We start from the raw sequence: 26301 nt of genomic DNA on the forward strand, positions 1-26301 counted from the left end.
TCATTCATTCATTCAATTGTATTTATTGAGCACTTACTGTATGCAGAGCACTGTACTAAGCACTTGGTAAGTATCAAATTGACACCCTCAACACCCACCTCTCCACTGAACTCAACTCACTCAATCCCTTATTCCCTCATGAATCATGCACCAGTAACCCACAGCCCTGGATTCACTCATTCATTCATTCTATTGTATTTATTGAGCTCTTACTGTGTTCAAAGCACTGTGCTGAGCACTTGGGAAGTACAAATCAGCAACATATAGAGACAGTTCCTATCCAGCAACGAGCTCACAGTCTAAAAGGGGGAGACAGACAACAAACCAAAATCACAATCTGCTTCCTTCACGCCTATGAATGAGCCACAGAGTGCTGCTGGTGGAAATCCAGATATCAAGCTGACCTCATCTACTTCCAGTTCAACTTTGCATGCTTTAACTCTGCTGTCTCCTCTGCCCGGCAACACTATTTCTCCATTCGTCTTGAGTCCTGTGCCCATTGCTCTTGCCAGTTGTTTCAGTTGGTAAACTCCATCCTCAAACACCCAGCCTCTCTGCCACCCCCAACTCTGGCCCTTAATGAGCTGGTCACATACTTCACTGAGAAAATTGGAATCACTAACATGATCGCCCTAAAAATCTCCCCTGCTCTTCTCCAATCCCTCCCTCCTGCCCTTTCTTCAACTGTCCCATCTTTCCCAGCAGTATCTTAAGAGTAGATCTGCCTTCTCTCAAAATCCACCCCCTTCACCTATGCCTCTGACCCCATCCCATCTCACCTGAACAAAGCACTCCCTTCCCTCCCTCCCAGACTGCCACCTTCAACTGTTTGTTCTTCAGAAGCAGTGAGCGAGATATAGAGTCATCTATCTTATTCACACGACCCCAACCTGCACACTTCAGTCCTCTTATGTCAACCTACTCAATGGACCTCGATATAATCTATCTCAACGTCGACCTCTCGCCCATGTCCTGCCTCGGGCCTGGAATGCTCTCAATCAATCAATCAATCAATCAGTCATGTTTATTGAGCGCTTACTGTGTGCAGAACACTGTACTAAGTGCTTGGGAAGTACAAGTTGGCAACATATAAAGTCCCTACCCAACAGTGGGCTTACAGTCTAGAAGTCTCCCTTTTTATATCTGACAGCCGATAACTCTCCCCACCTTCAAAGCCATATTGAAGGCACATCTCCTCCAAGGGGTTTTCCCCAACTAGGCCCTCCATTCCTTTTTTCTCACTCCCTACTGCATCACCCTTACACTTGGATTTGTACCCTTTATTCACCCTTCCCTCAGACCCACAGCACTTGTGAACATATCCATAATTTATCTATTTATAGTAATGTGTATCTCTAGACTGTAGGTAGGGAACGGGTCTACCAACTCTGTTACCTTGAACTCTTCCAAGTACTTAGTAAAGTTCTCTGCACACAGTAAGTGCTCAGCGAATACTGTTGATTGATGGATTGAGCTGTCTCCACAAGCCCTTTCAGGAGGAATCTGATTCTCCTTGCTGGTCCCCTCCGCAACATTGCCAAAATCCGCCCTTTCCTCTCCATATAAACTGCTACCCTGCTCGTTCAAGCTCTCATCCTACCCTGTCTGGACTACGGTATCAGCCTCCTCTCCGATCTCCCATCCTCCTGTCTCTCCCCACTTCAATCCATACTTCACGCCGCTGCCCAGATTGTCTTTGTCCAGAAAAGCTCTGGGCATGTTACTCCCCTCCTCAAAAATCTCCAGTGCTTACCAATCAACCTGCGCATCAGGCAGAAACTCCTCACCCTTGGCTTCAAGGCTCTCCATCACCTCGCCCCCTCCTACCTCACCTCCCTTCTCTCCTTCTACAGCCCAGCCTGCACCCTCCACTCCTCTGCCGCTAATCTCCTCACTGTGCCTCGTTCTCACCTGTCCCACCGTCGACCCGCGGCCCACATAATTCCCCTGGCCTGGAATGCCCTCACTCCCCACATCATCATCATCAATCGTATTTATTGAGTGCTTACTGTGTGCAGAGCACTGTACTAAGCGCTTCTGCCAAGCTAGCTCTCTTCCTCCCTTCAAGGCCCTACTGAGCGCTCACCTCCTCCAAGAGACCTTCCCAGACTGAGCCCCCTCCTTCCTCTCCCCCTCCTTCCCCTCTCCATCCCCCTTGCCTTACCTCCTTCCCTTCCCCACAGCACCTGCATATATATATATATGTTTGTACGCATTTATTACTCTATTTATTCATTTTACTTGTACATATTCTATTTATTTTATTTTGTTAATATGTTTAGTTTTGTTCTCTGTCTCCCCCTTCTAGACTGTGAGCCCACTGTTGGGTAGGGACCGTCTCTATATATTGCCAACCTGTGCTTCCCAAGCGCTTAGTACAGTGCTCTGCACACAGTAAGCGCTCAAGAAATACGATTGAATGAATCAATGAATGAATGAAATTCTGCTTCTCACAACCAGTCATCATCATCATCATCAATCGTATTTATTGAGCGCTTACTATGTGCAGAGCACTGTACTAAGCGCTTGGGAAGTACAAATTGGCAACATATAGAGACAGTCCCTACCCAACAGTGGGCTCACAGTCTAAAAGGGGGAGACAGAGAACAAACCAAACATACTGACAAAATAAAATAAATAGAATAGATATGTACAAATAAAATAAATAGAGGAATAAATATGTACAAACATATATACAGGTGCTGTGGGGAAGGGAAGGAGGTAAGATGGGGGGATGGAGAGGGGGACGAGGGGGAGAGGTCATGGGTTCAAATCCCGGCTCCGCCACTTGACAGCTGTGTGACTTTGGGCAAGTCACTTCACTTCTCTGGGCCTCAGTTTCCTCATCCTTTTCCTGCTAAAGCCGGGCATATTGGACTTTTGTAATTCTCGGCCACGTTCCCGCAGCTGGTGCATCGGGTTTTGAATAAGCTCCCGTGAATTTCCAGGAGGTTCTCGGTGCCCGCCCTGCGGTGCAGCTCGTCGATGTTCTGGGTGATGACCACGACGCGCCGCCCCTGCTTGCCGAGCCAGGCCTCGCACTCCGCGATGGCCAGGTGCGCCGGGTTCGGGTGCTTGCTCAGCATCACCTCCCGCCGGTAGTGGTAGAACTCCCACACCCGGGAGGCGTTTTTGGCGAAGGCCAAGGGGGTGGCCAGGTCCTGGGCTTGCCATTTCCTCCAGAATCCGCCAGCTCCCCTGAAAGTTGGAACTCCACTCACGGCACTGACCCCAGCCCCTGTAATAATAGCCACGTGCTTTGCCTTTGCAAAAGCTTCTCGGAAATCTGCCATACTTGAACTGGGACGGGCCATTCCTCTGCGGATCTTCAATTTCTTAGAAGTCCTCCCCAGGCCAAGACTGCCTGCACTGACGTACTCACCAGTGGAGTGCAGATGGGCTGGGGCTTCTCTCTGACAGGGGGCTACAACTGGAATCCAGCTCATCCTTTGGGCTCCATCAGGGCTGAAGCTGTAGTGCTCTGTGCATTTGTTGTGAGGAAGGGCAGGAGGGAGTCACTGTGTAGCTGCAGGGGGAGGGCAGGCTGGGCCTTGGGGCTGCTGGGAGCCTCCAAGGAGCTGGCCAATGATAATGTGCCTTGTAAACAGGGCCTTCCTGCCCAGCACAACCACACGCCCAAGGGAGAGGGTCCTGGGTAACATCGCTCTTGAAATCTGGCCCTCAAGCATTGAAGTGGATGAATCTTTTCCCTGGTGCATGGGATGTGGTAGAAACTGATTCCATGTTTACCCTATCCACAGCAACCTGAGTGGGATGGTTGGAATAGGGAATGACGGAGGGCATGGTTGGTGTTTTGGATCTGGGAAGAGAACAGTTTGGGGAGGTTCCTGGGTCTCAGGCCCCCCATCTTCACCCTAAATCTCCAGTGGCCCAGAGTGGGAATGGACTGTGGAGTAGGATGTTGGCAACCAGGAGGGGCCCAAAGTTGGGTGTGGCTTGCCTGTTGTTGCCCTTTGGCCCTGGGAGAAAAGCACCTTCACTTCCCAATACAATACCGGGCAGAGCTTGTCAACTGATGGCCCAGGGCTTGTCAATTTTGTTTCCTATTCACTACCCTATATCCTCAACATTTATGATTAAAACAAGGGTTTATCAAAGACATCTTTTCCTGGTAAAATGAAAGGACGGTAATGTTCCTTTTTCTCCCACTTTATCACAATGTAGGAACAGCTCTATTTGTAGATGCCCAAGTTGGTTTTAAAAGAGAAATCAGGCATGAGAGTGGATGGTCAAAATAAAGAACAGATCTGAAAATATGGGCTAATAATAATAATAATTATGATATTTGTTAAGCACCTACCGTGTGCCAAGCACTGCTCTAAGCACTCAGGTAGATACAAGGTAATTCATTCATTCAATCATATTTACTGAGCACTTACTGTGTGCAGAGCACTGTACTAAGCACTTGGGAAGTGCAAGTTGGCAACATATAGAGACTGTCCCTACCCAACAGCAGGCGGGTAATCAGGTTGGACACAGTTCCTGTCCCAGTTGGGGCTCACAGTCTTAATCCCCATTTTACAGATGAGGTAAATTAGGCACAAAGAAATGTAGTGATTTGCCCAAGGTCACACAGCAGACATGTGGTGGAGCCGGGATTAGAAACCACATCCTCTGACTACCATGCCCGTGGCACTTTCCACTAGACAACACTGCTTCAATTCATATTGATTAGGTGGGGTGATAGACTGTAAGCTTAATGAGGGCAGGGTTTGTGTCTGTTTATTGTTATATTGTACTCTCCCAAGAGCTTAGTACAGTGCTCTGCACACAGTAAGCACTCAATAAATACAATTGAATGAAAGAATGAATTTTGCAGCTATCCTCTTCAGAGCCTCCTACAGTACTCAGCACATAGTGGGAATTAAATTAAAATTGATAATTGACTGACGCATGTCAGAGAGATATTGAAAAATGGCCAAAAGAAGGGTGGTCTTCTATTAATTAATTTCTATACAATTGGAACTGGAAAAAGAGAATTATTTAAGTATTCTTAAATACTCTTCCCCACTCTTCCTCCACCCACCTTACCTCCAAGTCTTTTCAGGTGATATGAGATAAGTTTTAAAGCCTCCCACTGCTGGGCAATTTTTCTTCTAGCTTGGTAAGCACCCCTCAGGTTGCCATATTTAACATTTATGACATCTATGCTACTCTCTGTTTGGGATAGATAGATAGATTGAGCACTTATTGTGTACTGAGCACTGTACTGAGCACTTGGGAGAGTACTTGGGAGAAGAAGCATGGCATGGTGATTAGAGAACAGGCCTGGGAGTTCTAATCCTGGCTCCACCACTTGTCTGCTGTGTGACCAGTTACCTCATCTGTAAAATGGGGATTGAGACTGTGAGCCTCATGTGGGACAGGGACTGTGTCTAATCTAATTTGCTTGTATCTACCCTAGTGCTTAGTACAGTGCCTGGCACATAGTAAGTGCTCAACAAGTTCCATTATTATTATTATTATTACTACAATATAATAATAATAATAATAATAATGATAATAATAATGATGTTGGCATTTGTTAAGTGCTTACTATGTGCAAAGCACTGTTCTAAGCGCTGGGGGGAATACAAAGTGATCAGGTTGTCCCATGAGGGGTTCACAGTCTTCATCCCCATTTTACAGATGAGGTAACTGAGGCTCAGAGAAGTGAAGTGAGTTGCCCAAGGTCACACAGCAGACATGTGGCAGAGTGGGATTTGAACCCATGACCTCTGACTCCAAAGCCCGTGCTTTTTCCACTGATCCACGCTGCTTCTCTGTCTACAGAGTTGGTAGACATGTTCTCTGCCCACAATAAGTTCACAGTCTAGAGGGAGAAAAAGAGAGAGACAATGATATAACTAACTAACTAAATAAATAAATAAATGAATAAATAAATAATATATATATAATTGATAAATATGTACATAGTTCTTGTGGGGCTGAGGTGGGGGGCAAGTACCAAATGTCCAAAGGTCATATAGATACAAGTGCATAGATACAAGTGATGGAGAAGGGAGAGGGAGCCAGGGAAAGAGGGCTTAATCAGGAAAGGATTTGGAAGAGATAATAATAGTAATTGTGGCATTTGTTAAGTGCTTACTATGTGCCAGGCACTGTACTAATCACTGAAGTGGATACAAGGAAATCAAGTTAGGTACAGTCCTTGTCCCACATGGGGTTCGCAATCTTTACAGATGAGGTAACTGAGGCACAGAGAAGTGAAGTGGCTCACCCATGGCCACACAGCAGACAATTGGCAGATCTGGGATTAGGATCCATGACCTTCTGACACCTAGGCCCATGCTTTATCCACTATGCCATGCTGTAACCTCAATAAGGCTTTGAAGGTGGGAAGAGTTATGGTCGAATGTGAGGGGGAGGGAGTTCCAAGCTAGAAGGAGAACATGGAAAAAGGGTAGATATTGAGATACACGAGATTGAGGAAACTAGCACTAGAGGAGTGACATGTGTGGGCAGGGCTGTAGTAGGAAATCAGTGAGGTAATATAGGAGGGGCTGAGCTAAATGAGTCCTTTAAAGCTTATGGTAAGGAGTTTCTGTTTCATGTGGAGGTGGATGGGCAGCCACTGGAGGTTCTTGAGGGGGTGACATGGACATGGACTGAATTTTTTAGTAAAATGATTCATGCAGCAGAGTGAAGTTGGACAGGAAGTGGGAGAGACGGGAGGCAAGAAGGTCAGTGAGGGGGCAGATGCAGTAGTCAAGGCAGGATAGGATAAATGTTTGGATTAACATAAAGGCAGTTTAGGTGAGGAGGAAAAGGTGGATTTTGGTGATGGTGTGAAGGTAGAATCAATAGGATTTGGTGTCAGATTGAATATATGAGTTGGATGAGAGAGATGAGTCAACAACACCAAGGTTATGGGCTTGTGAGGTAGGGAGGATAGTGATATCTATAGTAATGGGAAAGACAAGAGGAGGGCAGTGCTTGGGTGGGAAGATAAGTTGTTCTGTTTTGGACATCTTTAGTTTGAGGTCTGGGTGGGACATCCAGGTGGTGATGTCCCAAAGGCAGAAGGAAATATGAGACTGCAGAAAAGGAGAAAGACCCGGGTTAGTGATGTAGATTTGGGAATCAATTGTATTTATTGAGCACTTACTGTGTGCAGAGCACTTTAATAAGTTCTTGGGACAGCACAATATAACAGATACATTCCCTGCCCACAACAAGCTTACAGTCTAGAGGGAATCATCCACATAGAGATGGTAATTGAAACTGTGGTTGTGAATGAGTTCTCCGAGGGAGTGGGTGGGGATGGAGAATAGATGGGGACCCAGAATTGAGCCTTGAAGGACTCTCACTATCAGAGGGGGGGAAGCAGAGGAGGATCCTGCAAAAGAGACCGAGAAGAAGCGGTCAGAGAGAAAGGAGGAGAACCAGGAAAGGACAGTGTCAGTGAAGCCAAGGTTGGATATAGTTTCAAGGAAAGGAGGATGGTCCACAGTGTTAAAGGCAGCTAAGAGGTTAGGAGGAAGCAGGAAGGAAAACCAAAGCACAGCTTCTGTGGCTTCTTGGGAGTCTTGTCTGTTCCTTGCCTGTGTTGCCTGGGAGGAGGACTGAGAGTTGGCTCCCAGAAAAAGATGATAGACATAATTTAAAGGAGGGCAGCTTCTATAAATTAATTTCCATATAATTGAAAATGGGAGAAGAAAATAATTATTAAATACTCCTCCCCAGCCTTTCTCCACCCATCATTCCATCCTATCACACCTTCAATTCACCATAGGGCCACCCCATTTTGCAAGCAGAGAAGCAGCATGGCCAAGTGGATCAAGCACAAGCCTGTGAGTCAGGGAGACCTGGGTTCTAATCCCAGCTCTGCCACTTGTCTGCTGTGTGACGTTGGGCAAATCACTTAACTTCTCTGTGCCTCAGTTAGCTCATCTGTAAAATGAGGATTAAGACTGTGAGCCCCACGTGGGACGGGGATTGTCCAACCCGATTTGCTTGTATCCAAGTCTAGTAGTGCTTGTAGTACATCGCCAAAATCCACCCACATCACCAAAATCCTCCTCTTCCTCTTCATCCAAACTGCCACCACGATAATACAAGCACTTATCCTAGTCCACCTTGACTATTGTATCAGCCTAACTGCTGACCTCCCTGCCTCCTGTCTCTCCCCACTCCAGCTGCTGCCGGAATCTTTTTCCTTCAAAACGTTCGGACCATGTTTTCGCCCTCCTCAAGAAACGCCAGTGATTGCCCATCCACCTCCACATCAAACAAAAACTGCTCACCATTGGCTTTAAAACACTTAAGCCCTTTGTCCTCTCCTACCTCACCTCGCTACTCTCCTACTACAACCCAGCCCTCACACTTTGTTCCTCTAATTCTAACCTTCTCACTGTACCTCAATCTCATCTACCTCACCTCCTACCTCTCGCCCATATCCAACCTCTGGCCTGGAATGCCCTCCCTTCTCATATCAGACAGATAATTGCTCTCCCCCACTTCAAAACCTATTGAAGACACATCTCCTCCAAGATTCTTTCTCTGACTAAGCCCTCCTCTCCTTTTCTCCCACCCCTTTCTGTGCACTCTTCCTTGCTCCTTCATTCATCCTCCCTCCCATCCCCACAGTACATATGTATTTATCCATATATATATAATATATATTATAGTATATATATATAGAGAGAGAGAGAGAGAGAGAGAGAGTATTTATTTATTTATTTATTTAATTATCTATCTATTTATTTATGTCTCCCTCTCTTGACATTGAGCTTGTTGTGGGTAGGAATGTGTGTTTGTTGTTATAGTTTACTCTCCAAAGTACTTAGTACAATGCTGTACACACAGTAAACACTCAATAAATATGATTGATTGATTGATTGGCCCATAGTAAGTGCTTAACAAATACCACAATTATTATTATTACTTAACTTCTCTGTGCCTCAGTTGTCTCTTCTGTAGAATGGGGATTAAGACTGTAAGCCCCATGGGAGACAGGGACTGTGCCCAACCTGACAGCTTTATTCCTACCCCAGAGCTAAGTACAATGCCTGGCACATAATGGCTTTACCTTCTCTTCTGTTGTCATACATAGGCCAGGATCAGGTAATATGATCTGAAACTGAGGTCCGGGACACATCACTATGGCTGGCAACACCACAGGACAGCCCCTATCATCCTTCTTCCTCATTGGCATTCCTGGGCTGGAAAAGTTTCACCCCTGGCTCAGCATCCCTGTCTTCCTCTTGTACAGCCTGTCATTGTTGGGGAACTGCCTCATCATCCTCATCATCAGGATGGAGTCAAGCCTCCACCAGCCTATGTACTTCTTCCTCTGTATGCTGGCTCTCAATGACTTGGCTCTCTCCTCTTCCCCAGCTCCCAAGATGCTCAGCATCTTCTGGCTGGATAACCATGACATTGGTTTTGATACCTGCCTGGTTCAGCTGTACTTCATTCACACCTTCTCCATCATTGAGTCGGCCCTCCTAGTGGCCATGGCCTTTGACCATTATGTGGCCATCTGCCAACCACTGCGCAACACCACCATTTTGACTAACAAGGTGGTGGTATTGATGGGGTTGGTGGTATCTGTCCGGGCAGCCATCATGGTGTTCCCATGTATTGTCCTTATCAGGCATCTGACCTTCGGCACCCATAATGTTATCCACCATGTGTACTGTGAGCACATGGCTGTGGTGAAGCTGGCCTGCTCCAAAGCAATCATCAACCGGATCTATGGCATCAGTATAGCTCTTTTTGTAGTGGCACTAGAGGTGGGTCTCATCACCATGACCTATGTCTGGATCCTTCAGGCTGTTTTCCGGCTCTCCTCGAACAAAGCCCAGTCCAAAGCATTGAGAACTTGTGCTGCCCATGTCTGTGCCTTCCTAACAATTTATGTGCCTGCCCTTTTCAGCTTCCTGACCCACCGCATTAGCACAAAGGTGTCGCCATCCATCCACATCGTCTTTTCCAGCATCTACGTCCTGGTTCCCCTTGCAGTGAACCCTCTGGTCTACGGGGCCAAGACAAAGCAGATCAGGGACCGGGTGATTTTTGTCTTTTTTTCTAACAAGGCGACAGTCTCCAAACAGTAGATCTCGGTCTTTGTTTTTCCAGGGCACCCAGCATTGCTTGTCTCCAAACACTATAACTAAACATGCATGCATATGTATGCATGGGTAGATATTGGTAAGGGCTTCATGTTTATATTGAGCCTCACCTGTACATTGCTACTTGTGAATTGTTCAGATTTTACTGACACTTTTGTGGGGGTTGTATGGTCAGAGATGCTGCCTCTCTGGTTATTACTCGGGGTTGAATCTAATGAAGAAGGGACAAATTCAGGATGAAGAGTGCAGGTCAGGAAGGGCAGAAATTCCATGGGAACCAGGGACTGCGGAAGCTGGGTTTGCAGGAGAAGGTGAGGATATTTTCCTGATGAATTTGCACTAGTGAAGGGACAAGCTTTCATCAATGTAGGAGAAATTGATTTTGACCTGGCTGATGTGGAACCTTTCTGCAAAGGCCTGGGACCAGCCCGTTAAAAACAAAATGACCAAATGGCAGAGGGAAGGCCATTTGCACCCTCACAGCCTCCAGACCAGTCAATCATTATTCACCACAGTTGCTGTTATGAACATCAGCAATTAATCAATCAGTGGTAATGATTAAGCACTACTGGGTGCAGAACACTGAAGTAAGAGCTTGGGTGAATACAACAGAGTTGGTAATCACATTCCCTGCCCACAAGGAGCTTGCAGTCTATAGGGGGGTGACAGACACTAAAATTCATTAGGCATAGCTAGGTTGAAAGAAGGATGGGGCATAGAAGAAAGACCAGGACTTCCCCCTCCCATTCTGCTTCCTGTGGCTGCCTCCCAGGTCACACTGGGGCACATTGTCTCTGCCTGATTTGAGCACCCTGACAACTTCTTCAAGCCTCACAGTCCCCTAAATCCTCCTTCCCATACCCCTACTCATTCCTCCCTATTTTCCCACCCCTGAACTGAGAGGCTGGAACAGCTGCAGGTGGAGGCTGCAATGTGAGTCTCAGTTCTCAGTCTACTGTCTCTTCGGACTTTGCCTCCACTCTCCGGAGATCCCACCCCACAGCAGGCAGCTGGGCAGATCGTTGGACTTCTTTCACTACCATTCCTCACTGATTTCCACTGGGCTGGTTTCATTTCTTTTAGGCCCTGGGCTGCTCACGATAGGCAGGCAGTTAGTTACCCCTTCTGCCATGCCTATGCTATACCTCTCTTACCCTCCCTGTTTTCTCTTTTCCCTCTCCCTCTCCTCATTTCCCATTTCCCTAATCTGGCTCCTACCCCTCACCCCCAAACTTGAGGTAGAGACCATTCCCATTGCCAAATCATGTCTTAAGATAGTGGTAATTCTGGGTCTAGCCTGTAGCCAGGAAGATAGATCCCAATGGGAGCATCCCTATAGCATCCTGGGGGTGAGGGGGTGGAGCAGAGAATTTCAGCTTTCCTGGGATGCAGGTGAGGGGCATCAGCTAAGGGAGTGAGAGGGCAGATGATGACTTGTTTCCTGCAAGTGCCAGGATGCAGACAGTGGTGTACGGGTGGATGGTGCTGGTTCTGGGACATGGGTGGGAGTGATGGTGGGGGCACATATCATGCGGAAAGTTTGGGTTGCTGCTGCTTCTGCTGCTGAGTTGATATCTCTCCCTGCTCTACTTAAAGATCAGACCCCTGTTTCCAGCTCTCCTTCACCCACTTCTCCCACTTTATGAGAACCAGTGTTGCATAGAGGCTAGAGCACAGGAGTGGGAGTCAGAAGGTCATGGGTTCTCATTCCAGTTCCACCACTTGTCTGCTGTGTGACCTCGGGCAAGTCATTACACTTTGCTGTGCCTCAGTTGCCTCATCTGTAAAATCAATCAATCAATCATATTTATTGAGTGCTTACAATGTGCAGAGCACTGTACTAAGCGCTTGGGAAGTACAAATTGGCAACATATAGAGACAGTCCCTACCCAACATTGGGCTCACAGTCTAAAATGGAGATTGTGTCTGTGAGCCCTACTTAGGACAGGGACTGTGTCTAACCCTATTTGTTTGTTTCCACCCCAGTGCTTAGTAGAGTGTTTGGCATGTAGTCCGTGCTAAGGAAATACCATAATTACTATTATTCTTCTTCCCTGCCCCAGACATTCTGTAGTTAAGCAGAAGGTGGAGCTTGACCCAACCCTTCCCCGTGGTCCCCTCCGGCTCCCCAGCGGTCAGCCCCATGGTGGTGGGGACCTGCACTCCAACCCCCTGTTCTCTGGACCCTGGCAGAGGTCCAACCCTGTTACCTCGCCTTCCTTCACCCAGCATTCGAGCCCTGTGACCCGGCCACATGGAGCCAGCAAACAAAGGATGGCAGGTCCCATCCACCTCACCCGAAGGTATGAACTGTAATGGCAGCCAGTACTGATTGACTGGGAACAGATTGATGACCCAGCAGCCATCAAAGGCCATGGAAGATTTGCACCATGAGAATCTGGGGGAATATGTCAGTGGTCAAAGAAATAAAAGCCCAAATTTGTAGTCAACATGTGCTCTGTAATTTATTTATATAATGTCTGTCTCCCTCCCTAGACTGTAAGCTCGTTGTGAGCAGGGAATGTATCTGTTATATTGTACTCTCCCAAGCACTTAGTAGAGGGCTCTGAACACAGTAAGTGCTCAATAAATGCGATTGACTGGCTGACTGACTGAGTGACTGGCAGTACCTGGGCCTGTATAAATATGCTGTCACCTCTTGGGAGAGAGTGGTAATAAAGGCTTTTGGACTGTAGTGAGCTGCTCGTTGAGGTGTTTCCTATGCTACACTCCTCATGGAAGTCAGAACAGATCTTTGAGAGAAATGATCAGGGTAGTAGAGAGAAATGTGGCCTGTAGTGGGGAGAGACAGGAGACAGGGAGATCGGTGAGGAGGCTGATGCTGTAGTCAAACCAGAAGAAGCAGCATGTCTTAGTGGAAAGAGCGCAGGCTTGAGAGTCAGAGATCATGGGTTCTTCTCCCAGCCCCACTACTTGTCAGCTGTGTGACTTTGGGCAAGTCAGTTAATTTCTCTATGCCTCAGTTACCTCATCTGTAAAAGGGGGATTAAGACTGTCAACCCCACATGGGGCAACTTGATTACCTTGTATCTACCCCAGACCTTAGAACAGTGTTTGGCACATAGTAAGTGCTTAACAAATACCATCATTATCATCATCATCATCATCAAACCAGGATAGGATAAGTTCCTGGACAACAATAGTGGCAGATTGGGTAATAATAATGATAATAATAATAATAATAATAATAATTATTATTATTATTATTATAGTGGCATTTAATATGGGTAATGGGTAGAAAGGAACAGGTGGGATTCTAGAAAAGTTGGGGAAGAAGAATCAAAAGGAATTGTTAACCAACTAAATGGCAGGAGCGGGAAGGGGAGAGGGGTCAGAAGAAAGGGAGGAGTTAAGGATAAAGCCAAGATTACATTTTGAGGAATGGGGAAGATGAGAAAGTTAGGTTTTGTTGAGAAAGTTAGGTAGGAAAGAGGATTCCAACACTTCTGCTACAACTGATTGATTGATTGATGACGGTGGACTGTACACTGGAAATCCTCTTGCTAAATTCCTCAAAGTGCTCACTTGTTTCAGGTTTCGACCTCTTGGAACAGTCAAAAATTTTCTCCAACTCAAATATTCTATTTATCAGCATCTTGAGATTCTCAGCTTTTCTCACTCCTATAGGATGCATTCATTCAATCATATTTATTAAGTGCTTACTGTGTGCAGGACACTGTACTGTTTGGGAAAGTACAACAGTGAACAGTGATAATCCCTGCCCACAGAATGAGCTCACAGTCTAGAGGGGTGGAGACAGACATCAGTACAAACAGATTTCAATGCAAATAAATAAAATGACAGATATATACATAAGCACAAGGGCGCTGTGTGGGGAAAGAGCAAAGGAAGCAAGTCAGGGCAACACAGAAGGGAGTGGAAGATGAGGAAAAGTGGGGCTGGTAAGGCCTCTTGGGTGAGATGTGTCTTTAATAAAGCTTTGAAGAGGGAGAGAGTAATCGTCTGGCAGATTTGTGGAGGGAGGGCATTCCAGGCCAGAGTCAGGATGTGGGTCAGGGGTTGGCAGCAAGACAGGTGAGATCGAGGCACAGTGAGAAGGTCAGCACCAGAGGAGCAAAGTATGTGGGCTGGGTTGTAGAAGGAGAGAAGCAAGATGAGATAGGAGAGGACATGGTGATGGAGACCTTTAAAGCCAATGTGGCCTAGTGAATAGGGCATGGGCCTCGGAGTCAGAAGACTCTGGGCTCTAATCCTGCCTCTGCCACTTGTCTGCTGTGTCCCCTTGGGCAAGTCATTTAACCTCACTGTGCCTCGGTCACCTCATCTGTAAATGGGGATTAATAATAATAATGATGGCCTTTATTGACCACTTACTTTGTGCAAAGCACTACTGTGAGCCCTATGTAGGATATGGACTGTATCCAACTTGATTAGCTTGTATCTAACCCAGCACTTAGGACAGTGACTGGCACATAGTAAGCAACTTAACAAATACCATTTAAAAAAAGGAATGTTTCCCAAGATTACTCAGGTAAATTACTACCATCATCTCATGAGTTAACTTCCAGCCTCTTTCTGGAATAAGGTTGGGTTCTGCTAACAAACTCTTTGCAGCGGGCAGTAAATCAGTTTTTTGAATCCTAATCAGCCCCACAGATGGGTAATTCTAATATGGGAAGGTGGCTGTGGCAGCCCAGCAGGCTGAATCCATAGAAATCAGGAGGAAAGTACCAGAAGCTTCTAGAATAGAGAAACAGCTCACTCCATAGGGAGGCCTAGTGGAAAGCACACAGGCCTGGGATCCAAAAGGACATGGCTTCTAATCCCAGCTCTGCCTCTTGTCGGCTCTGTGATCCTGGACAAGTCCCAGAACTTATCTGTGCCTCAGTTACCTCAGCTGTAAAACTGGAATTGTCTGTGAGTCCCACTTAGGATACGGATTGTGTCCCGATCTCACATCTACCCTCATGCTTAGTACAGTGCCTGGCACACAGTACAGTGATTAGTACAGTGCCTGGCACTTAACATGCCATTAAAATACCATGAAAAAAAATTCCTGTCAGAAGGAAAGCTCTTTCTCAAGGGATGTCAATCTCTTGCCTGGTGATATGAGCTGGAGCTTAGCCAATCACAGAGGCTAGACAAGAAATAAAGGCCTGGAAAAAAGGTAAGAAACCCTGGAGCCAGGAGGAGAGTGAATTCCTTCCAGGCTCTGGAGGAGAATACCACTAGGAAATGGAAGTTAGTGAGGAAGCCTGAAGATCAATAGGTGACCTTCCAGGGAAGGACAACAAAGAAGCTCATTGTGGGCTGGGAACATGTCTACCAACTCTGTTATATTGTACTCTCCCGAGTGCTTAGTACAGTGCTCTGCACAAATAAGTGTTCAATAAGTACGATTGATTGAGTGACCTGATGATAGTGTGTCCATAGAGGTGCCCCTGAGGAAATTTTAGTAGGAGATGGGGAGCCAACAACCCTTGCTTTAATTATTATTATTATTATTGTACTTGTTAAGCTCTTACTATGTGCCAAGTACTGTTCTAAGTCCTGGGGGAGATACAAGTTAATCAGGTTACATACAGTCCCTGTCCCACCTGAGACTCATAGTCTTAATCCCTCTGATGCCCAGAGAAGTTATGTGACTTGCCCAAGGTCACACAGCTGACATGTGGTTAAGCCAGGATTAGATGCCAGGTCCTTCTGACTCCCAGACCCTTGATCTATCCACTAAGACACATAGGAACAAGTAGTAGATGTTACTCCTAGATCTACTCTACGATGCTGTTTTTACCAACTAACTATTCTGCTCTCCACTGGTGCTTCACAGTGCCGTGGATGGCACAAGTGCAATTCATTCATTCATTTATTCAGTTGTATTTATTGAGTGCCTACTGTGTGCAAAGCACTCTACTAAGTACTTGGGAAGTACAAATTGGCAGCATATAGAGATGGTCCCTACCCAACAATGGGCTCAAAGTCTAGAAGAGGGAGACAGACAACAAAAGAAAACAAGTAGACATGTGTCAATACCATTAGCTACTGCTGTTGAAACGTTCAAGAGGATAGTGGTTATCTGTTCAAAACTGAAGGGTGTGCTGGAGTGAGCTGTGTGGGTACAACCTGCAAATTCAGATGCTCGTTATCCCAGGGAAAGGTTACAGTCAGCCCTTAGGGAACAGGACTGGACTGCCTGAAGACCAGATGCTTCCTGAGGCTTTAGGGCATTCCAAGTCCAGTAGTCACAGAATGGAAGCAGCAAACTTCAGGGGCAATCTCGAAGTGCACTAGTGTGGGGCCCCAAGAGAGGCCCTACCCTGGCTGTAAATTACCCCTAAATTGGTATTAGAAACTGGTCATTTGACCTCAAAAACTGACTGAAAATGCCACAGTGCCCAGAACTCGTAATTTAAAAGAAAGGAAACATATTTTCATAAGCTAAAGGAAAGTAATTCAAGCAATAACGTCTAAACTAAATTACTATCAAAAAACCTGCATCGGATAACCAGGTTGAATCAGTACAAAAGAGCAGAAAACTAAATCTAGCATCAAAATGGAAGTGTCTTTCTCATTCTAAAAGGCTACATGAGCAAGAGACTGCTTCATAAACCTTCCAATTATGTCCATTTCTGGGCTTCTGCTGGGTCTTCATGTTTTCATCTGCATATTTCTCCTTCCACATACCTTCCCACAGTTCTTCCAACATCCTTGGCAGGTGACCATGACCCTAATGGCATGCTTCCCTTCCTGAGATTTTCTACACCTTCACCTGCCCTGTGCCTACTGTATGAACTCTTAAACTGGGGTTCATTTATCCCTAGTGACATCATCAGGAATCCTTCCTCTTCTTTGGTTTCATTCCCTTTGGAGACAAGTGACGATCACTTACAGCCCTTTAGACTCTCAGTTTCTTGTATACTTGTAGTTACCAAAATGCTACGTACAGTCCTGCACACATTAAGTACTCAATAAATACCACTGATTAATTAATTGATTGATGCACATAAGTGCTCCCCAGAGTGGGTGATTGATTGATTGGTCTGGAGGCTGTGAGTAGGTGCAAATGGCCTTCCCTCTGCCATTTGGACATCTACTTTGTTTTTAATGGCTGGTCCCAGGGTCTAGCAGAAAGGTTCCACATCAGCCTGGTCAAAATCACTTCCTCCCAGAGTGATGGAAAGTTGTCCTTTCACTTGTGCAAATTCATCAGGGAAATATCCTCACCTGCTATTGCAAACCGAGCTCTTTCAGTCCCTGGTTGCCATGGAGCTTGTGGCTTTCCTTTCCCCACACTCTGCAACCTGAATTTGCCCCTTCTTCATTAGATTCAGCCTGAGCAAAACCAGGGAGGCAGCAGCCCTGAAAATACAACCTTCACGAAGATATCAGTAAAACCTGAATGGAACATTGAAACAGTTCACAAGCAGCAATGCACAGGTGAGGCTCAATATGCACATGAAGACCTTGCCAATATCTATCCATGTAAATATATGCACGCATGTTTAATTATAGTGTTTCGAATCAAGGAATTCCGGGAGCCCTGGAAAAATAAAGCCTGAGATCTACTGTTTGGAGACTGTCTGCTTGTTAGAAAAAAAGATGAAAATCACCTGGTCCCGGATCAGCTTTGTCTTGGCCCCGTAAACCAGAGGGTTCACAGCAGGGGGCACCAGGAGGTAGATGCTGGCAAAGATGATGTGGATGGATGGGGACACCTTTTTGCCAATGCGGTGGGTCAGGAAGCTGAAGAGGGCAGGCACATAAGATATTAGGATGGCACAGACATGGGCGGCACAAGTTCCCAATGCCTTGGTCCGGGCTTTGTTGGAGGAGAGTCGGAACACGGCCTGGAGGATCTTGACATAGGACACGGTGATGAGACCCACGTCTAGCATCACTACCGAAAAAGCTACACAGATGCCATAGATCCGGTTGATGATTGCATTGGAGCAGGCCAGCTTCACCACAGCCATGTTCTCACAGTATGTGTGGTGAATAATGTTCTTGTTGCAGAAGGTCAGACGCTTGATAAGGACAATACATGGGAACACCATGATGGCTGCCCGGAAAGACGACACCAACCCCATCAGTACCACCACCTTGTTAGTCAAAATGGTGGTGTAGCGCAGTGGTTGGCAGATGGCCACATAACGGTCAAAGGCCATGGCCACTAGGAGGGCCGACTCAATGATGGAGAAGGTGTGAATGAAGTACAGCTGGACCAGGCAGGTGTCAAAGCCAGTGTCATGGTCATCCAGCCAGAAGATGCTGAGCATCTTGGGAGCTGGGGAAGAGGAGAGAGCCAAGTCATTGAGAGCCAGCATACAGAGGAAGAAGTACATAGGCTGGTGGAGGCTTGACTCCATCCTGATGATGAGGATGATGAGGCAGTTCCCCAGCAACGACAGGCTGTACAAGAGGAAGACAGGGATGCTGAGCCAGGGGTGAAACTTTTCCAGCCCAGGAATGCCAATGAGGAAAAAGGAGGAAAGGGGCTGTCCTGTGATGTTGTTGGCCATGTACTGTCTCCTTGACCTCAGCTTCAGAACATACAACTGGATCCTACCCTGTGTAAGGCAACAGAAGAAAAGGTAAAGGCATTAGCCATTAGGAGATAGATCTGGACCATTTTAAATACTGTTTAGCCCTACATCAGTCAATCAACCAATCACATTTATTAATTGCATAATGGGTGCAGAGTCCTGCAGTAAGAGCTTGGAAGAATATAACAGAGTTGGTAGACATATTCCCTGCCCACAGGTCTTTAGCCAGGGGCTGGAATAATATAACAGAATGGGGTCAGTGGGATTTCCAGAGAAAATCAGCTTTCCCATCTCTGTTCCGGTACATCCAAACTATATTCACAGCAAAAGGCTCTTATGGCTACAGTCACTGTACTGCTGCCTCTGGGCAGTGGCTAGCAGATTCACCCCAGCCCTGTTAGGGAGCACCATCTAACAACAACCAAAGGCACACACTTCACTAAGAGAGTGAAATTCATGCCCATATGAAGTTGAGCAGGTTGAAAATTCCAGCCATTTGCAGAAAAAATGGTTAAAGTCTTGGGTGAGTGATCCATGGATAGGTTTTTAGAGGGAAAGTTTGAAATACATAGGGGAAATGTTAGGGCTGTTGGGTGGTCTGTCAGTAGCCTTGAGGACTGGGGAGAGATATGGACCATTTTAAATACTGTTTAGCCCTACATCAGTCAATCAACCAATCACATTTATTAATGGCATAATGGGTGCAGAGTCCTGCACTCAGAGCTTGGGAGAATATAATATAACAGAGTTGGTAGACATGTTCCCTGCCCACCTAACATTTGCTGCTTAACAAGTCATACGCAGTCAGAGTTGATAAAGGACAGATGAAACACAGTTTTCCTTGGCAACTCCAGGGATAGACTCTTAGATTTCCCTGCTATTGGAAAGATAGTGACTGATGGGATAAATAGTCAAGACTACCAGGCTTCTTCTGATACCCTGGGAATGGTTCCAGACAGTTACTGGAAAACTCAAAAATACTTGACACCTGTTTCCAATGTTCTGCACTCTCACTTGCTCCTCTGGCATTCTGATCAATTTGCTGATTCTGTAAATTATTCCCTTTAATCCCTTCCCTCGTGCAGGCTCTTGGCCCTCAAATCCAGTCCTAAGGTTCACAGAGATGACTGGACAGAGCAGACCACATAGAGAAGCAGAGAAGCAGTGTGGCTCAGTGGAAAGAGCCTGGGCTTGGGAGTCAGAGGTCATGGGTTCTAATCCCTGCTCTGCCACTTGTCAGTTGTGTGGCTTTGGGCAAGTCACTTCACTTCTCTGTGCCTCAGTTACCTCATCTGTGAAATGGGGGTTAAGACTGTGAGCTTCATGTGAGACAACCTGATTACCTTGTATCCCCCCCAGCACTTAGAACAGCGCTTGGCACATAGTAAGCACTTAACAAATTCCATCATTATTGTTCACTGTTTAAAACAGTGTTTAGCACATACTAAGTGCTTAATAAATGCCATTATTATTTCTTTGTTATTATCCCATCCTCTCACACCTTTTTAAAACACTTGCCACCTCCCTTATTCTGTCCAGGACTGCAATCTCCAACTCCTCGCTTATTCTCCAACGGTGCCTTCCCCTTTAAAATGCTCATGCATCCCCTATCCGAAATAATCCCTCCCTTGTCCCTATGGCACCCTGCAGTTGTCACCCCATCTCCCTCCTAGTATTCCTTTCCAAACTCCTCTAGCAAGTTTCTCAGACCTGCTGCCTCCACTTTCCCTCCTTCAATGCTCTAAATGATACCCTGTAATGTGACTTCTGTATCCTCCACTCCACAGAAACAGCCTTCTCTAAAGTCACCAGTGACCTCCTTCTTGTCACATCCATTGGTCCCTACCCCATCCTAATCCTCTTAGATCTCTCAGCTGCTTTCAACATTATGGCCCACCCTCTTCAACCGGAAACACTATCTAATCTTGGCCTCGCTGAGAGTGTACTATCTCGGATCTCTCTATCTCCCTGATCCCTCCCTCATTCTCTTTTACCGGTTCACGCTCTGCCTCTGGCTCCCTTACCATAGGTATCCCTCTAAGCTCAGTGCTGGGTCCCCTTCTATTCTCCATTTTCACCCACCCCCTTGGAGAACTAATTCACTCTCATGGCTTCAACTATCATCTTTATGGAGATGATTCCCCAATCTATCTGTCCAGCCCAAACTTCTCTCCTTCTATACATTCTCACATTTCCTACTGGCTTCGGAACATCTCTACTTTTATGGTTATGATGATAGTATTTGTTGTCCCACAGATGCCTAAACCTTGACATGTCCAAAACAAAACTCTTCATCTTCCAGCCCCAACCATCCCCTTGCCAGGGTTTCCCATCAGTGTAGCCAAGACCACAATCCTCCCTCTCTCACAAAGCCATAACCTTGGCATCATCCTCAACTCATCTCTCTCATTCAACACAAATATTCAGTATATGACCAAATTGCTTCTGCCTTCACTGTATCTCTAAAATCCACCTCTGGCTCTCCATCCAACCTGCTACTATGCTAATCTAAGCACTACTCCTTGACCACTACATCAGCCTCCTAGCTAACTCCTCTGCCTCTAGTCTCTTCCCACTCCATGCTATCTTTCAGTTTACTGTCAGTATCATTTTTATAAAAAATAATTCTGCACATATCATTCCACTACTCTAAACCTCCAATGGTTAATTATGCAACTCTGCCTCAAAACACAAATTCCACACCGTTGGACTTGAAGCATTCAATAAGCTCTCCCCTTTCTCCTTAGCTTCCCCCAGATCTCAATGCAACCTAGCACACACCCTTCACTTTACCAGTTACCACACTGTGCACTGTACCTGGATCTCCTCTGTCTCACCACTTTCCCGAGGTTCACACCTTCCATTCTGGCTGGAACACCTTCCCTCTTCATACTCACCAGATCATTCCCCTCCCCATCTTTAAAGTGCTACTAAAATCACATCTCCTCTCAGAATCTTTCTCTGACTGACCTCTCATCTCCCTACCCTATTTGTCCTCCTCAACATGGATCATTTATACACTTTGGTCTGTGCTCCTTAAACACTTTTTTACTCACCACCAGCCCTACAACTCATATGCACATAACCTTATACTATGCCATTTCTTGAGGACAGAGATTGTGTCTACTCACTCTATTGTCTTGTATTCTCCAAAGCACTCTGCACTATGTGCTCTGTACATAGTAAATGCTCACTAAATAGCTGGTGCGAAGGATCTTTATAATGTAGGCAGCTCCTTTGAGACCAACGCTTCCAGGGCTCTGGCCAGGTCTCTCATCCCACAGGGCACTCAGAGAGAAGTGCTTAGCCCTGGGGAGGCGTAGACAAGGGGCAGTGGAGACGGGGCCAATGAATAACAGGTGTACGTCCCCTGGGGAATTTCACCACCCTCATCACTGATCTCTGGGCCAGGCTGGTGTTTCCTATGGTTGCCTCATCCATCTCCTCCCTTCAACAACTAGCAGCACAACAAGCCAAACCAGATGGGAGTTTCCTGTAGAAGATTCCACAAGGAGACTCCACAACATCCCTCGCTAACATGGTCCCAGTCAAGCAGCCCCCTCCCGCTGAAATCCCTCCTGCTGCAGTTGTCCTGACTGGTAATGGAGCAGAATTGGCAGCCTGGTGGCAACTTTTTCTGTGTATTGGCCCTTTGCAGAATCATCAGATACTGTCCCCCTTAAGCTGCCTCACTCAACCACCCGGACCCTGAGCCACACAGTGGGGCTATCAACTGGCTTTCGACCAGTGATCTGGTCGATGGGAGCTGTTGTTTCCCTGAAGGAGCCAGCTAGGTAGTGAGGTGCTGCTCAGTTGGGCACTGTCAGATCCTTGTTCAATGTTCCTTGTTAAATGTCTGAATACAGGCTCCTTTCTAGAGATCACTGGGTAGGCTGCTGGGCAAATGATCATTACAAAGAACCCCACAGGTGTCTATGAGGTGGGCAGGGGGACTGAATTGGGGGTGGATGAGAAGGAAGGTAATGGAATGGAGAAGGAACAGACTCTCTGAACTTCGAACTCTGTCTAGACCATGTGACAATGAGCTCCCTGAGACTGGGCATCATGTTTCTGTGTTGACATTGAATCCAAATAGGTGGCTGAAAGATATGATATTGCAGGGTACATATGTGATATCTATCTCAGGTGATGGATGTAATTGCACAGGTGTTTTAGGTGATATTGCAGATCATTATTGTGATATCACAGGGGCATGTGTGATACTGCAGATTATGAATGTAATAACACAGGGGTTGTATTTAAGATTGCAGGTGACCACTGTATATCCCAGGGGATGTGTGCCATATTGCAAGCGCTTAGTACAATGCTCTGCACACAGTAAGCGCTCAATAAAAACGATTGAATGAATATTGTGGATGATTTCTGGGTAACACATAAGTGGTATTTGATAGGTGAACGTTGTGGTATTTCAGATGGTCATTGTGATATCACAGGTGATATACATGATATCCCCCTCACAGGGTCGCATCTGGAGAGTTTCCAGTACTCTACCAGCCTCGACTATGGGAGGGAGAATCAAGTAGAGGCATACTCATTCCATTCCTAGCTTGGGCTGTGCTAGTGAATGGAAGGCAATCTGCTACAAGTCAAAACTCACCTGTGCTGGGCAGCAGCAGCATGGGAGAGAGTTGAGGGCAGAGGCTCAAGTTTACTGCATGGAGGAAGGCAATGGTAAACCACTTCCAAATTTTTACCAAGAAACTCTATGGTTATAGTACCAGAATGATTGCAGATGGAGGTGGGTGCTCTTTCATTCACCCCACACATCCAATTCATCACCAAAACCTGCTGGTCTCACCCTCACAGCATCACCAATATCCACTCTTTCCTCTCCATCCAAACCCCTACCAAGTTAGTACAATCACTCATCATATCCTGACTGGATTACTACATCAACATCCTTTCTGATCTTCCAACCTCCTGTCTCTTCCCACTTTAGTCTATACTTCACTCTGCTGCCTGGATTATCTCTCTACAGAAATGCTCTGGGCATGTCACCCCCCCCCTCCTCAAAAGCCTATCAACGTCTTATGAAGGAAAGGCTCCAGACTACTGCCTTCAAAGCTCTCCATCACCTTGCCCCCTCCTACCTCACCTCCCTTCTCTCCTTCTCCAGCCCAGCCCACACATGCCTCTCCTCTGCCGCTAACCTCCTCACTATGCCTCGTTCTCTCCTGTCCCACCGTCAACCCCTGGTCCATATCCTACCTACCATCGCCATGCAAAGGAAGATGGTGGACTCCAGCCCCACGAAGACGTGAATAGCATTAATCTGAAAGAAGCATTCTGAGAGGCTGATGGTGCGGGCATTGAACCAAAGCATGGCCAGGATCCTGGGCATGGTGGTGGTGCTCAGATCCATGTCCATTACGGCCAGGACAGCCAGGAAATAGAACATTGGCTGGCACAGAGCCGTTTCTTGCCAGATGGTGAGCAAGATCATTGCATTGGCCAAGAGGGCCGAGAGGTAGAGCAGGGCCAGGGGCAGGGAGAGCCAGTGCTGCCAGCTGTGAATGCCTGGGAAACCCATTAGGATGAACTCAGTTACCTGGAGGATGGAGCCATTGGTGGTGCTGGTGGACATAAACATCCTTTTGGGATGCACAGGCATCTGGCAGGAAGTGCCTGAAGTTACTATCCTTCTATTACCCAACACTTCTACTTCCCCTCTATCAGGGGCCCCATTCTGATTTTTGGAACAATAATTGCTCACATGCCTCTCTATCTTTCTGATTTTCTTGTGTATCTGGAAGATGTTAAATCAAATTTCCATGCCCCCAAAATGACACACTGCTGGGGAAATTCAGGTTTTCCCAGATATTGGGGTGAGTGGCAAGCCAAACCTGTAAAGAAAGAAGGTAAGAGGCAATAAAAGATGTTGCGGTCTCTTGCCAGCCAATTGGTGGGTGAGATATGTCTACTGTTTGAAAGATACAGATCAGAGTTTATTCTGGCTGGAGATGGTTATGTGATTCCCTTCCTGGATTATCTGGAAAAAATAGAAAAAAAAGCAACTTTTAGTACAACTTCAAATGCAAAAATAAATAATTTAATCTTGAATTTGGTACTATAAATCATAGCTCCTTTCCAATTATAATCAGAAATCATGGGGGCAGGGGTGGATTCTGTGTAAAGCCACATTACTGTTGACCAGCCAACTCTGCAGCTCTGGTTTAGTTCAGTCCACTGTGACCCTCCTTCCAAATTACCTCCCTCCTCTGAAGGGGAGGAATCAGCTTTCTTCTCACTTCCCAATGCCGTTTTCACACAGTTCCACTTCCCCCATCCCTCTCGTTCCCTGTCTTTGAAGCCCATATCATCTGCCTTTACAACCCACTTCAGATACTAGACACAATCATCTACCACCCACCAGGACCAACCTCCAGACATTTGAACCATTTTGATCCCTTTCTCATGTTCCTTCTATCTCCATCTCTACACTGATCCTTGGGGACTTCACTATCCAAATAGATGTTCCTGATGACCCTTCTGCTACAAACTTGCTATTACTTCTCAACTCCACTGACCTCCTGCTCCATCCCACCTTGCCCATTCACCAACGTGAACACACCCTAGTCCTCAAAATCTCTAGTCACTGTACAATCTCTTCCCGCACCAACTCTGAAATGCCTCTATCTGACCACAACGTCCTCTCCTACCTTCTCTCCCACACACTCCCACTCAACAAATCTGTCCTGTTCCCCAACAGAGGCCTCTGATCTTTTGACCCTATCCAATTTTCTCAAGTTAGCGTGAACCATTTAGCCTCCATACGCAAACTGCCTTTCTTTGATTTATTCATTCATTCATTCAATTGTATTTATTGAGCACACACTGTATGCAGAGCACTGTACTAAGCACTTGGTAAGTATCAAATTGACACCCTCAACACCAACCTCTCCACTGAACTCAACTCACTCAATCCCTTATTCCCTCATGAATCATGTACCAGTAAGCCACAGTCCTGGATTCACTCATTCATTCATTCTATTGTATTTATTGAGCTCTTACTGTGTGCAAAGCACTGTGCTGAGCACTTGGGAAGTACAAATCAGCAACATATAGAGACGGTTCCTATCCAGCAACGAGCTCACAGTCTAAAAGGGGGAGACAGACAACAAACCAAAATCACAATCTGCTTCCTTCACGCCTATGAATGAGCCACAGAGTGCTGCTGGTGGAAATCCAGATATCAAGCTGACCTCATCTACTTCCAGTTCAACTTTGCATGCTTTAACTCTGCTGTCTCCTCTGCCCAGCAACACTATTTCTCCATTTGTATTGAGTCCTGTGCCCATTGCTCTTGCCAGTTGTTTCAGTTGGTAAACTCCATCCTCAAACACCCAGCCTCTCTGCCACCCCCAACTCTTGCCCCTAATGAGCTGGCCACATACTTCACCGAGAAAAATGGAATCACTAACATGATCTCCCTAACAATCTCCCTTGCTCTTCTCCGATCCCTCCCTCCTGCCCTTTCTTCAACTTTCCCAACTTTCCCAGCAGTATCGCAAGAGTAGATCTGGCTTCTCTCAAAATCCACCCCCTTCACCTATGCCTCTGACCGCATCCCATCTCACCTGAACAAAGCACTCCCTTCCCTCCCTCCCAGACTGCCACCTTCAACTGTTCGTTCTTCAGAAGCAGTGAGAGAGATATAG

The 26301-nt window shown here is 46.4% G+C and overlaps 3 protein-coding genes and 1 non-coding gene across 4 annotated transcripts; 2 read left to right on the forward strand and 2 right to left on the reverse strand.

The window, feature by feature from the left end:
- Nucleotides 1-2834: 2834 nt before the first annotated feature.
- LOC119919941 (NAD-dependent protein deacylase sirtuin-5, mitochondrial-like) lies at nucleotides 2835-3337 on the reverse strand. Its single transcript, XM_038740762.1, has one exon. It carries the CDS (start codon nucleotides 3312-3314, stop codon nucleotides 2844-2846), a length of 471 nt encoding a protein of 156 aa, XP_038596690.1. The 5' UTR covers nucleotides 3315-3337; the 3' UTR covers nucleotides 2835-2843.
- A 5788-nt stretch (nucleotides 3338-9125) lies between these two features.
- On the forward strand, nucleotides 9126-10082 carry LOC119942805 (olfactory receptor 52K1-like). The gene has a single exon (XM_038763772.1). It carries the CDS (start codon nucleotides 9126-9128, stop codon nucleotides 10080-10082), a length of 957 nt encoding a protein of 318 aa, XP_038619700.1.
- Nucleotides 10083-17453: 7371 nt separating this feature from the next.
- LOC119942815 (olfactory receptor 52J3-like) lies at nucleotides 17454-24233 on the reverse strand. The gene is made up of 3 exons (XM_038763783.1): nucleotides 23852-24233; nucleotides 17690-18249; nucleotides 17454-17474 (listed from the first exon to the last, which is right to left on the reverse strand). The coding sequence occupies exons 1-3, from the start codon at nucleotides 24231-24233 to the stop codon at nucleotides 17454-17456; spliced, it is 963 nt and encodes a 320-aa protein (XP_038619711.1).
- On the forward strand, nucleotides 23094-23230 carry LOC119924926. The gene has a single exon (XR_005449604.1). It is a non-coding gene; the product is annotated as a small nucleolar RNA SNORA7 (small nucleolar RNA).
- Nucleotides 24234-26301: the final 2068 nt, after the last annotated feature.

This window comes from Tachyglossus aculeatus, chromosome 2, assembly GCF_015852505.1.
Source record: "Tachyglossus aculeatus isolate mTacAcu1 chromosome 2, mTacAcu1.pri, whole genome shotgun sequence".
NCBI classification, from domain to species: domain Eukaryota; kingdom Metazoa; phylum Chordata; class Mammalia; order Monotremata; family Tachyglossidae; genus Tachyglossus; species Tachyglossus aculeatus.